The 13,744-nt window shown below is 37.7% G+C and overlaps 1 protein-coding gene across 6 annotated transcripts in view; it reads right to left on the bottom strand.

The window, feature by feature from the left end:
* Window positions 1-5,440: 5,440 nt before the first annotated feature.
* The window catches only part of VPS41 (VPS41 subunit of HOPS complex), a 109,525-nt gene continuing 101,221 nt past the window's right edge, over window positions 5,441-13,744 (bottom strand). For all 6 annotated transcript variants that reach the window (XM_074843494.1, XM_074843535.1, XM_074843500.1 and 3 more), the window contains 4 exons: window positions 9,748-9,847; window positions 8,902-8,946; window positions 7,352-7,431; window positions 5,441-5,809 (listed from right to left, as the gene is read on the bottom strand). In XM_074843494.1, coding sequence (XP_074699595.1) covers window positions 5,729-5,809; window positions 7,352-7,431; window positions 8,902-8,946; window positions 9,748-9,847 — 306 coding nt within the window. In that variant the 3' untranslated portion in view covers window positions 5,441-5,728. The remainder of the gene's footprint in view (window positions 5,810-7,351; window positions 7,432-8,901; window positions 8,947-9,747; window positions 9,848-13,744) is intronic.

Raw genomic sequence — 13,744 nt, 5'->3', positions numbered from 1 at the left:
CAGCCTCATCTCAAGCCCTGGGAAGGTGATGGAGCAACCAATGCTGGAGCAGGGGCACTTGCCCATCTTAACACATACACAGCACTGTGTCTGTGTTTGCAGACACTGACTGAAAATCACTATTCAAATCAAATTCAAAACAAGGAACTCCCTCCAGTGCACATACTTGGGGATGGGGGGGGGGGGGGGAGGGGAAGGAAGGAGAGGGAGAGAATATGGGATAATGTAAACAGAACATAGTCCCCTTAGTGCATCACCAGAAAGTTTTTTGATACTACAGAGAGAATGAAACTGCATAGCACAGAACTGAGTTATGCCAGAAATATATTCTTGGCTCAGCTTTACAGATTGCACAGAGAAAATGCTTCCCAGCTTTGGTTTTGTTTAACTAAAGATCTCCATTACTTTGCAGAAATTCCAGATGAAGGCTCTTAATAGCTGGTGTTGGACACACTGAAAAGTGCTTCACTGATTCTTGTGACAGCATGTGCAAAAATAGCTGCTACTGAATGGGTCCCACAGAGTAAAACCACTATTGTCACCTGCACCTTCCAGTGCTACTACTTTATTGTGTGCAAGACATGGTAATGAGACAATTGCTCATTTAAAAAAACCATTTCTATTAATCTGATTTTTAAAAAATCCACAACTGTTTATTGTGGCTGTCATCCCTCACTGCCACCAGAGACAGACAAATCTGCATCCCACATGAACACTATTTGAAACACATCATCCAGCTGACATCTTGCTAAATGGGATTTTACAGCCATCAGACACCAAGATAGCGTTACCTCGTCAACCTAATTGGACTTAAATCCTACTGGGATTAGACTAAAAGCAAGGGGAAGAAAACCCCAACAATTCAGCTGCCCTCTGCAGCTCCTGCCACTTTCTAGCCCTTAATTACTCTACTACACCTCCACTTCTGGCAGTTCCTCCAGGCTGGAGGGGTACCAACCTCCCCTCAGCAGGTTTCTGACTCCTGCTGCTGCAGCACCACAACTAGTCAGTCCTAAGCACAACCCCGGAGCAGAAGCCACTGGCAGCCTTGTTTGTTCAGATTGCAGACTCCTGGGGGAATGTCACAGCCTAAACACATCAGAGCCTCTAAGACCTGCTCTACTGCAAGATTATGATTGCCATTTATTGATGCCTTTCAAGACTAAATTTAGGTCATTCCCACTATGACTCATTGACTTCTCTTAGAACATCTCACACATCCTATTCTCTTGTGCGTTTGATGCCTCAAACACTTCAGATGTCCTGTTTTCTGCATAATTCAGTATTTTATTATAGTAAAAGAAAGCACACATTGTCTTGAAGAACAGAAAAACCATCATCTAGGGATTTCTCTAATGCCAAGAGAAAATTAATCTTTCATGGCACAGTGGAGTAACAAGACAGTCCCAAAAGTATATAATTAAAGAGTCATTCTCTAAATGTGGTACTTCGTTTCTTACAAGTCTTGTTTAAATTGTTTTGAGAGTACAGCAATTGATTTAGAGCTAGTATTTGGCAAAGATCTGCTCTTTTCTAGAAAGGAATAGACCCTGATGTTGTGTTTAGCATTTAGAAACACAGGTAAGTTATGCTGCATGGATATGAAGTCAGAAGCGTACAACAGAACAGGAGAGGGGGAAAACAGGCTTCTGAGACAGATTTTCTTCATTCAGATAATGGTCCTTGTTCAGCATTAGGTAAGAATTTTCCGGCAAGTATTTTTTCAAACTGCTGTCCAATGACACAGGCAGGGACCAGTCCAACCAACTTGAAAAGATGACACTGTATTTTCCAAGGCAACTGAGACATACAATACCTGAATGCTAATTCACATTTCAGAAACAGGAAATCCAATGTGAAATTTTCATTTAAGAGGTTATTTGCAATTCCAGTTCCCTTGAATTGCAGTCAGGAACTCTACTCACCAAGCAGAAAACCACTGTGGTAGTGTCCACAACAGCAAAGAGTAAAATGGTGCCTGCTAAAAAGACTCTAGCGGAATAACCATTAACTTTAAAGTAGAAAGTGATTAAATTTCCTCAGATGAAAACTTGATAAGCCAACCTGTGCAGTCTATACCGAATATTTACAGCCCCTATCCATCCAGGTATCAGCCAAAATTCAGAAAAAGATGTTGCAGCATAGTCTCCTACTAAAAATACATTACAAAACATAGCAGACAACTGGATATTTCTTGGTTTTTGTTTTATGGTAGTCCTTGACAAATCTGCAAGTCCTTGGCAGCAACTGTCCACAAAAACACTTGTTTCAAGTAGAAATATGACGTGGATCTAAAAATGGGAGAACAACTCATCTTGTATTTGCTCTGCCTCTGTAACACAAGATCAGTGTCAGACACTGAGCAATTTACCCCTGTTCCAGCAATACCCGCTGTGTTCAAGGTTTCCCACAGGTGAGCAGCTGTTAGGTGCAGTTACAGCTAGAGAACACACCCAGTATATAGAATGACCCCTCGAGGTATTAAGTGACCCACTGAGTCGTGTAACGCTGGGCAGCAGATTCGCACCCAGGCACCAAACACAGCTGATGGAATACACCACTGAGCTGCCAGAGGAGCTGCCTCAAGCCCATGTGAGACTCAGCTGTGGCAGGAGATGGCAAAAGCCAGTCATGCACCTCTCAACTTGAGACCCAGAAGATCCACAGAGCCTGTCCCAGTCCCTTTCAGACATTGTCTATCAGCCATAAAAAGACCACCCAATAAAAAATTAATTTATTACAAGAGCAACAGGCACCTCCTACTTGCCCCACAAATTACTGGCTAGAGCTTTACTCCCAGCAGGTCCCTTCCATTCCCCACAGGTCTGTTAGGAACAGGTTAACTCTTCCTTTTGAAGAAGTTAACCTTTATCCTGATGCTGTCCCTTTTAACTGAGCTCTCAGCAGGACTAAATAGCCTCATGCTCACCAAGCACCACCAGCTCCTCACTTTTTTGGGCCCACCAGAATCTTCAGTGTAGCCCAACATTGCCACAAAGCCTATCACATAGCATTGTGGGTCTCAAAATAATAAAACAAGGACAGATGAGAAAAAAATCATCCAAAGACTCATCATAACCGAAATACTTTTGCCTCTTTGATAAGGCAGACCAATGCATTTTTACTTGACCCATCACGTATCATTTCAGTTAACTTTATTGGTCACTACTGAAGAAATCACACAGAACTGGATGGATCCATGAAAAAATAGTATTGGCCTTGTTAAATTTACCTTAAGTTTACATTCACTATAAGTACAAGCACTTTGATAAATGGATTGACATCTTAAATAAACTCTGGTGAAACTGGGTAAATGCTATTCTGTACTGTTCTGAAGGGTTATGCCACTTTAAGGCTACTTCTTAGGCAGAACTGTTCTCCAGAAGAAAAGCTCTTGGGTACTTGAATATTTTAGACTCTAACCTCAGACATATTCTATGATGTGAAGGTTTCTTAGGAAGAAAAGTGAATCAAAGTCAGGACTGTACATTTCTTGCTGCATCTTAATGAGCAAATTTAGAATTCAGGAACATAAAAAGGGGAGTCCCTGAAGCCCAAATAAAAGCAGCTTTGGATTTAGAGAAGATTTTGATTAGATTTTCATACAGTGATTTAAAATTACTTGCATAATGCAAAGAATATGCCAGGGTATAATGCAATATGATTGCTGGTGATGGCAGGCAGGCAAACTGAGTCACTGAACGCTCAGATGCTTTAGGGAATTTAAGGCCAAGCTGAAGTAAACAATATCATATAACTCTGAGCTACACAACACTTTGTGGCAAAACTATATAGGAGTAATCTGACTTTTTCCTCCTGCAAGCTGAGAGTTTATGGCATTGCACAGTGCATTCTTCGGGTACAATACAGAAAAGCTGCTTAGAGCTACTGAGGAAGAGGTTTTTAAAGAAGTTTCTAAAACTTGTCTACAGGCATGCAATAGCTCAAATATCAGGGTAAAACAGCCCTTGAGCTCACTGGAGCATTTCGTTTACTAGGAATCAAAGCAGCATTCCTGATCAGTGTAGTAAAGAATGGATAAGTGAACAATATACCTGAGAATGTGTACTAGACACTGAAAATGAACTGCTGCAGAGCCAGGCAGTAATTCTTACGGGTGAAGCTTGACATACACAGACTATGCTCTGCACTACAAAGCTCCTCTCCTCCTGTTATTTCATCTACTGCATGTCCATAAATAATCTGCACCATTTTTTATTTTTTCCTCAGCTGCCTGTATTATCACAATAGAATATGATTGCTATATTTTTAAGAGATCTACCCTTTTAGTGATAACTTTGCCTCTGCAACCATGCAGAGTAAATCCTAGCATTTCTAATACACTTAAAATTTTATTCCGGTATTATACAGATCTACACAGTGGACAACAAAAATCACTCTTTAGATTGCTAGACCAGCTCAGCCAGCTGCCCGGGGGATATCAAGAGAGTACAATGAATTTGCATAAACTAGAAATCCAGGTTTCTACAATATAAATTATTTTAAGGCATACCCACACAGGCGTAAGGTACAGAAGAACTTAGAGGTGTTATATTTCCCAGTTTTACAGATACACTGCAGTATCACTATACCATTGCTTCATAACTTATGATGTTAACTACTTGTTTAAACCTCACAATTTGATGGTAAAACAATGTATCCTACTTTCAAACTCCAGTTATGAAAAAGGGGAAAAATATCTTGGGAGTTCTGAAAAATGACTTTTCTTAGGAAAAAGATGCTTATATTAATTTAATCAGAGAATATTATAAAGAGATTGCATTACTGTGAAGACATTTTGAAATATCACCTCCTTTGGATCAAGAAAACAGAATACTTGAAATTAAAAATAAATATGTTTTTTGCTAACATCCAGATAGACTTATTTAATTTAGCTATTAAATTGCTAAGACCAAAAGAAACTCCTAGAGATCTTATCTTTGAAAGGTCAAATGGTTTTTTTTTCCCCTGTAGTTAAATGAAATCATATGCTACAGCCACACTTCTAAGTGTAAAGACCTACTGCTAACATTTAAAAATAAAGTTTCTGGATGAGTTTAACATGCAAAAAGCCCACCTTAAACTACTGCACTGTGCAGATCACTTGAGAAAATAACCCATTTATAAGAAACTATGAACGCGTAACCATACAACCAAGGCAAATTGCCAACGTCTGGAATTAACAGTTAACGAATTTGTTAATTTAATGTAGGAGTCAGCCCACAGCCAGCTTCAAGTCCTGAAGCAGTTCCACTGAAAGCAGTCAGACTCCTATGGGTCTCATGTTAAACAGTTCTCTAACAGACTAAATCAGGACTAAAGTAGTTTGGTGAGCTGAATTCACAGCAATTCATCTTTCTTTCAATATCTAACCATGAGCCCGATAGGGCTCCAAACTGTAAAGCACATTAACTGATAGCAAGCACAAATCTCCAAACTGTTTTGGTTTTTTTTGTCTTCCCATTTTATTTCTATTTTCTCTTCCAGAGTTAAGTAATGAGCTGAGCAAAGGAACAGTGACATAAAAATTGCGTAAAGACTTACTAGGGAAAGATTTTCACATTTTCTGTTCCCTGAAAATGTTCAGTAAGCTGGATAACTTACAGAAACCAGTTTTAAATCACAATCAGAATTATATACAGAAATGATGACTTAACAGAAACTACAGTGGCTCTGCATGGTCTTAACAGATTGGTGTCACAGACCGGCATGGAGAACTAGGGGACTGCTATTTCTTCATCTCCAGGATTGCACTTCCTGGTCCTCGGTGTTTGGCGCTGCATATGTTGCAGAACTGGACAGGAGATACCTAGAAATTGGAAAGAAAACAAGAATCTCTTAGAGAAATGTAGCCACATTAGAATGTGGGAAGATGAATGAGAAGTGCTAATGCCTTTCTCAACATTCCCATTCACAGTCAGGCTGTTACCTATCAATGTATTCATGGATAGCTGTAGGAAGGTGATATAGAAGAAAATGCTACAGCAGACTGTTCTGGAGTCAGAGGGCAGTACACCTCACCACTGACTCCAAGGGCATTGCTACCACCCTCCAGGAGAGCAAGGTAAAATTTCCCCCACAACAAAAATGAATAATAGAGTCAACGGTATCACTGATTATCTTCATAGATAAAGAAGAGAGTAAGTCACTTGGTCAGCTCCACTGACCACTGGACGTCTTAGTCACAGCTCTGTCTTTGGGTAGTGCTCCCCAGATTTCCAGCTGCTGAGAATATGGCCTGAATACTGTCCATTTGATATCAAATGTGTGTTGAATGTTACTCCTGCGTGTAGCTCTGTGCAATGCTTTATGCATGCAATACTTTTCTTTCAGAATGTCACCAGTAACCAAGTATCAGTAACACAGCTGATTACCTAAGGCCAAGAAATACTATGGCAGTGGAGAATTTGGCTCAGATATATGCAGATACCTGTGTATTTATACATACTATAGAATATATATCATGTAATATGCATGTCACATAAAAATCCCATCTGGAAAGTTAACTGTCCCAGAAAACTGAGAAGGCTAGATAAATTTTAGATTATTTCTCAAATAATAAAATTTGTGGTAAATATTGCTTGAATAAATATTTACTAGTTGTTGGACTTTCTCATGCAAATGATCTAATTCATTAAGATTTTCATAACATATTTAAGTATACATGCTGTACCATATGGCTACTTTGCTTGGTTACTTACAGATTAAGCAATTCACCAAAGTTACTTTTTCAACAGATGTTCATTTTCAGAGACAGATACAGAATCAGAAGAGCCTAAATTCCATTTTCTTTGTGATTTTGTTACTATTCTGACGCTTTCACTGGTTATATCTAGAAGTTACCTTTTTGGTTTGTTTTCATTGAAAAAAAAATAAATTTCCCTGATGAAGAAAAACATGTTCTGAGCATAAAGATGATTACAAAGATATTTAAATATTCACTATGAAATGAGTGATTTTTTTTCTTCCAGGTCACAATCATTTAATACGGTTCACTTGAGAAAAAAACATACTTAAAGTGAGAGCTGCAACAGAAAAGAATTAATAAGAAAAAATAAAACAGGTTGTATTCCCTTGTCTCAAAGCTGCATTACATATTCAGATTGAAAAAAAGTGATAAAATACTTCTCAAACAGCAGAAATTTCCTTCTAAATTGGATGAACTTTAGTTGCAGAGGCCCTGAACTCCATTTCCTTAGTCACATACTACTATGGGGTATCATCACAAATAATTACTGTAATCATATTACAATTCCTGATAGACCTATGCCGTTCTCCGCAGTTAACAGAAGGTAATAATTTGTCCTTTTATTTTTGGCAAAGGTGTCAGAGAGATTAAGCTATTCCTTACTGTGTTAGACACCGGGAGGCACTCTTTGTGAAACATATGTCTACAGTGGAACACTACCACGTTGAAGGACTTGGATACATCTGGGAAAGAGTAAAGTAAATTAATTACAACAGAGCATTAAACAAATGATTCAGTGGCTACATCAGTATAAGTCTATATCATATTATACGCATAGAAACATCAAGTAACATCTCTCAAATTAATTTCCAAATTATTCTGGTTCATTTACAGAAACCATGGAGAGTGATGGTCTCGGATACTGTGTCCCAGGGATGGAGTTAAAAGACAATTTTATTCTGTGGCTTAAATGCTGTATACTGTTTCACCAGAAGTTTTTCATGCCAAAGTCTACATGCTAAGTTTGGGGAGGGAGAAGAGTAAACTGCCACCAAATAATTCAGCCATTTTGAAGAAAAGTAAAATCCTTGTGCTAGCGCAGGAAGAACCCGAACATTAAGCAGTTCTAGCGCCTACGCTGCACGCCATGCTCTTGAAATTTGGCAGGAAGCTGCCTAAGTGCATGGTGTGCCTTTCAATTCCCACAGGAATATTTAGTCCAATTAGAAGCCTACATAATACATCCACATATCCAAAGAATAACCATCTCGCTCATCAGCATCATCCACAGTTGATTCCTTGGCTCCCATTCTCTCGACACACATATCTCAAGGCACTAGCACATTCAGCTCTGCCAGGTTTTCTACCACCATGTGACTGCTGTGGTCTGTACGTTAGTGCATGTGATCGTAGTGTAGTTGGTTTTATTTATTTATTTAAGTGGAAAATGGTAGAAATCAGATTAAAAAAGTAAGTGATTCTATTGGGCTACACACACTCTGCAAAAAAAAAAAAAAAAAAGAAATAGGTCCATACATATACTTTGTCTCATGTATTCTTGTTTGAAGATGCCATGACAGATATTCTCCTAGTAAAACTACTCCTTCTTAAGATGTTCAACAACTCAATTGGTATTTCTGAAATACAGTTGCCTTGCAGAATGTAGGTCTTTAAAATAACGTCCTGAATTTCTAGTTTCAAAACTAATTTTAGAAGATGTTTTAAAGCTACAGTCTGTTGTAAGTTGTTTCAAATACGACAGCAGTGACTGAAGCCAAGAGTTTTCCACCACTCAGACAAAAAGTATATTCCATAAAACTTTATAATCTACAAGTTCAGTCTACGTCGTTCAGAGCTGGACAAGATTTGGTGGCAACATCTCAGTTTTGTGGTTCTAATAATCTGATAATATGTATGTTAATGGAATTAGAAGTTGCCTTGCATTCCATGTATTTCAAAACAAATAAGGAAGTCAAAGATGAATAAGAAAGAAAATCTGGGTTTACTGCAATAAAAAAAGTTCAAATTAAACTTCACTCCCACATCAGAATTCATAAGCAAGCTTTGCACAGGAGACTGAAATTTATACAGTGATTATTAAGGAAGACTACTACACATTTCTATGAATAAAAGCAAACAGTAGTTCCTCAAAAAAACCCAAACCAAAACCAAAAAACCAGACAACCCCTTTCTCTTCTAGAAAAGCATCCTACCTGAAGGAAGTATTGGAGACAGGCATGACTCGCAGATATTCTCCTCTGGAAAAACAAAACAAAACAAACTTGCAACAGCTTTGTTAAACTCCATGTTTACTTTTTTTATAAAGTAGGCACAAACATCCTGCTATTACAGAAATGTAGCTTGGTCTTAAACTATTTACTTAATATGCTTAACAGAGACTATTAAAAATTGAAGAGCAATACTGGAGCAGCATTTCTATTAACAGCATGAGAAATGATGAGATCTTCTGATTCTGATGATGGCAGAACTGCAGGAGTGAGGCTGTTCGGGATCAGTGCTGTAGAGGCACAAGCCAAACTGGAAAAAAAAGAGCATAGGATGGGTGCCTGATATCTGCAGCATAAGCTCTGATCCTCTGTCCTTCTGTCAGCTTTTGCCTCTTGGTATCAACACTCAGCTGGTGTGAATTACAGCGCTGCTCACATGCATCAATAGCACCTTGCAAAATATTTTCAACTATTTCTGAAAACTATCTGGTAGCTTTTGATTTGGTCACAGATGATTATCATCTGCATATCTCGTGTTGGAACTGAACAGCATTTTTCACCTTCATAGCCAAACTGCAGGACACAATACATTACTGGCTACGCAGAGACTGATCAAGAGAAAAAGCTGCATGCTGGGTCTTGTAGTTTTTGAGATATAAGTAGTTCCTTTGTAAAGGGGAAAGCAGCTAGTATCCTACTACAATCTAGAAATGAGGTACAATACTCAGGCTTTTGGGCAGCTTCCAAAGTGGACAGTCATGTGGCTTCCATCTATAAACCCAGTAAAAGAATTCAAAACCTTGAAAGTCACCATGTTTCCTCTGTACCCACCGTCTACTAGAACACCTTTCATCTGAGTTCGATGCATTTTCTTCAATAAAGAAAGAGAATCGGCAACAAGTATCTTTTTGCAGCCTTCCCGCAGCAAGATCTGTTGGTGCAAAGAACACAAAATACAGTGGTTGATGAATAGATGGGTATATCAACTATCTTGGCAAGTCTCCACTGGGTTTCTGCTGCCAAAGAGAGTTGAAGGAATGTTTAAGACTTTTCAAACTATTATAAAGGAGGGAAAGGAGTAACCACCTGTTACCGTCACCTCTACCTAAATGAAAAGCCCACAGTATAAAACAACCAACCAACCCTCAAAAAAACCCCCCAAAACTTCACAAATATACTATTGTCATAAATTATGATCTTCTTCCTATGAGCTTGTCTTAATAAAATACTATGGACAGGGATTTTTAAAGTGCCCCTCACAATTGCTTTCCAAACCATTTCAGTACTTCTACCCATAACTTTCCTGTCTTCTTTAGGAAAGGCATTTGATAATCATAAAACCTTCATAACCAGAGCAATTCAAAATTTATTTTGTTCAAACATATGTCCTGTTGAGGTGTCATTTATTAAGCAGTATTAAATGTCCATACAACTAAGCAAATTCCAGAGTTCGTTCCTCCGTAGCAGAAGTCTCAACTCATTTTCTACTTATTTAATATTTTTCATTAGATTGACATGTCATTGTCTGACAACGTTGTGAAACACAAAAAGGAATCAAGGGCAACCAAATTATACAGAGCCTTATTTCACAATACTTAATGAAGCAAGGATGAAAATATGAGAAACCCAAATAAGTCTTGTGGAACTTTTCTTCCTCCTCCCAAATTGATGTTTGGAAATTTGTTTTCCAAGACAATAATTCCTCTGAAAAGCGCTTTCAAAAGAGGCTCACAGTCAATTCTAAGCTGAACAGCCCTACCAAAAAAGCAGTATAAAAAGGCAATGTTCATTCCTTTCTCCTGATTATTTGCATTACAGGAGACATTGAGCGTTCTAAAATAGTCCAAGATACAGCTAATGTAAATACCGAAAAAGAAGTATAATAATAGATTTTACAGCCTGGTGAACACTGTCCAAAACCCTGTCTTCTCACATACACATTGTAAAGTAATAAGGACACACTGCCAAGAATGATATGCAGTTAAGTCTGCTAATCTGAAATACATTAAAAAATTAAAATTGAGTAACACTAAGCATTTCAAACTGGGCATGTCAGTGGGTAAATTACATTCTCCAGTACTAGACACACTGAGCTATAAAACATTTCAGAACACCAGAAACTGAATGCATCTCTACAAGACAAACACTCGGAAAATTAATCATTTTTAGCTGTGATAATCTCAGGAACTATCTACGTACATCTTTCCCCTTCCAACTTTATCCAAGGGCAAAAGAGAATATTAAATTTTGTTTTAAATATAGAAAAATGTCACTAGCTCTGAATAAACTACTAGAAACTTTTTGCAAGGACAATTGAACAACACTATCTTTCAGAATGAGGGCTTGTCTAATTCAAAATATTCTCGGTCATCAAATTATATCCCAAAGTCAGGTAAGTAACTTAGAGCAGATGAGGTCTGGGCTACACACTGGAGTCTTTGCTAGCTGCACTCAGCATAAGCTGGTGAAAAATCCCATGTTCAAGTAAAAGGAGCAAAGCAAGCATGTTAAATGAGAGGGGTGGAACAGAGATACAAGGGGAAGAAGGGAGCATGATTTACTATTTTCTGCTTAAAATACAGTATGCCAATGGGAAAACTTAATTTAAAAAAAAAAGAAGAATAAAGAGGGAAACAGTAGATATCATTAGGTCACTGGAAAACCTCAATACTGCTGATGCCTTAAAAATCAGAAGTAACACAAATACAAGACACGTGCTATCTTTCCCCCGTTATTTAAACTCTGCTAAGATTTTTCCATACCACATTCAATGACTGTTTGTCAGACCTTATATTGCTAGAAATGGAATACAGAAGGCAGCTATTGTTATATAAAAGTCACAATGAAGAATGGAAAATGTCAAATCTCAAGGTAATAAATCTCAACACTTCTGCAGAAACACATTTGAAGAGCTCAAAGATGAGATGGATAATTTAAGAGAAGTAGAAGAAGGAATTTGGAGGTGAGACAGAGGGAGAAAGAATGTTTGAATTAACTTCTTCACATTAAAAGATGGAGAGAAGTATATAACTGTGCACCCTAAGATTAGGCTAAACTAGTTAAAACAGACATCAGGCATAAGTCTGTAATGAAACCACTTTCTGAGGAGAAGAAATAGGACTCGGAGAGGATGAAAATGAACTTTTTTTTTTTACCCTTTAAAGGCACATCATTGCAAGCACAACCAGGACAGCACCTACAAAAAGAAGTTTTAGGCAGATATAATGCTTTTTACCAAATTAATGAAGACTGCTGAAACCAAACCCGTTATTGCAAAAAAGAATCCTAGTTCATTTTCTGCCTGTATTAGGGAAGATGCTACTGCATAATTAAAATCAGAAGCCATAAAAACTTCTATTTAATTAAAAAAGTCCCAATTTACAAATGCCTCACATTATCTTTAAAGGAAAACACTGCAGTATGCAGTTAATTTAAAAGGGTATACTCAAAGCTCTGGGGATAAATTCAGGCCTTGATTCAGCTTAGCACTCAAACAAGTCCAAGTTTCTCAAGGCCAATTAACCAAACTCTTCCAAACAGCATCAGGACCACAATTAAAAGCACATTATTTTTAGTCTTTACAACCAAAAGGCAGATGTCTTGTGCAAGCTGACCCCTGTCCCTAGTGCCTCCAAGGTATCTGGAACAGCAGCCTATGTTCAGGAGCAAAACCTAACAATTTTTCTAGGTGCTGTTTCAAAGCAGCGTTCATCAGATTATCATCAGGGTCTATGAGTTCATAAATTCTGTTATGGATGGATAGATGTGAATGCTATGAACGGATGAAACTCTCTTATCCATCAGTTACTGCAGGTTCAATCAAAGTGCAACCTAGTAAGTCAACATTTGAGTAAAATGGCTAATTCACAAAATTTAGAGGTGCTGCATCTAAAGAAATTGATTTTATATTGTAAAACAAGGGGGGGGAAAGTCTTAGAATACTAACAGCTTTTGAAGTTTTCATCTAACAACTGTCAAAGGGTGAAAAATTAGGCATTGCTTTCTGAAATTTCTTCCAAAACCACAAGCATTCCCTGAATTTCACTCAGCTATAGACACCTATTTTATACATTTGGAAAGTGTAATGGGCTTACAACTAACTCACAAGTGCATAAATAACAGGGTTTTTCTATCAGCCTTCTCTGTGAGACGTGCGATACGATGCTTTAGAAACCTGAAGCATGGTTACATGGCTTATTTTAAGAAAGGCTCCTCCATTCCTCCTTCGTAAGTTAAGACCACTGTGTAATCAGATACCACAGACTTAAACACATGTGAACACTTCATATTCTTTTTCAATTTAATTTCCAGGGAAATGAATATAAAAGTTCAATAGTACATTTGAGAAACAAGGTCTTTGTTAAGATCAAACTGTTGTACGACTGATGAGTTTCAGTTCAAAGAAGTTGTGTAAAGACAACATCAGTAGCACTGGTTTCAAAATAATGAATATAATGAAAATAATGACTGGAAAAAAATAATAGTTTGAACTTATATTTTGCATAGCAATACTAGTAGTAAATGCCGATTTTGCTACAATTTTCAAATACAAGCATTACCGCCCTAATTGTATTGGCTAAGGAGTTTTTAAAAATAATTGCACTGGTAAATTTCTAATGGGAACAGAGGTTCTGTATGAGTCTCAGAGAAGCAACCTCTGTGTGGAAACAGAATTAAAGTTACACTGACAACAACTTTTCAACTGTACGGAGATAAAGTTGAATTTTGTTTCTGTGTCTTTGAAAACACTTCTAAATGCAAGCAGTAAAGATAAAAATTCAACTTTTGTCAGGGTATCAATCTGACTTGACTCAATTTGGTTAGCTTG

This window comes from Strix aluco, chromosome 1 (genome assembly GCF_031877795.1).
Source record: "Strix aluco isolate bStrAlu1 chromosome 1, bStrAlu1.hap1, whole genome shotgun sequence".
NCBI classification, from domain to species: Eukaryota; Metazoa; Chordata; class Aves; order Strigiformes; family Strigidae; genus Strix; species Strix aluco.
The sequence above is the reverse complement of the archived record's forward strand: the minus strand, read 5'-3'. Positions and strand labels throughout refer to the sequence as shown.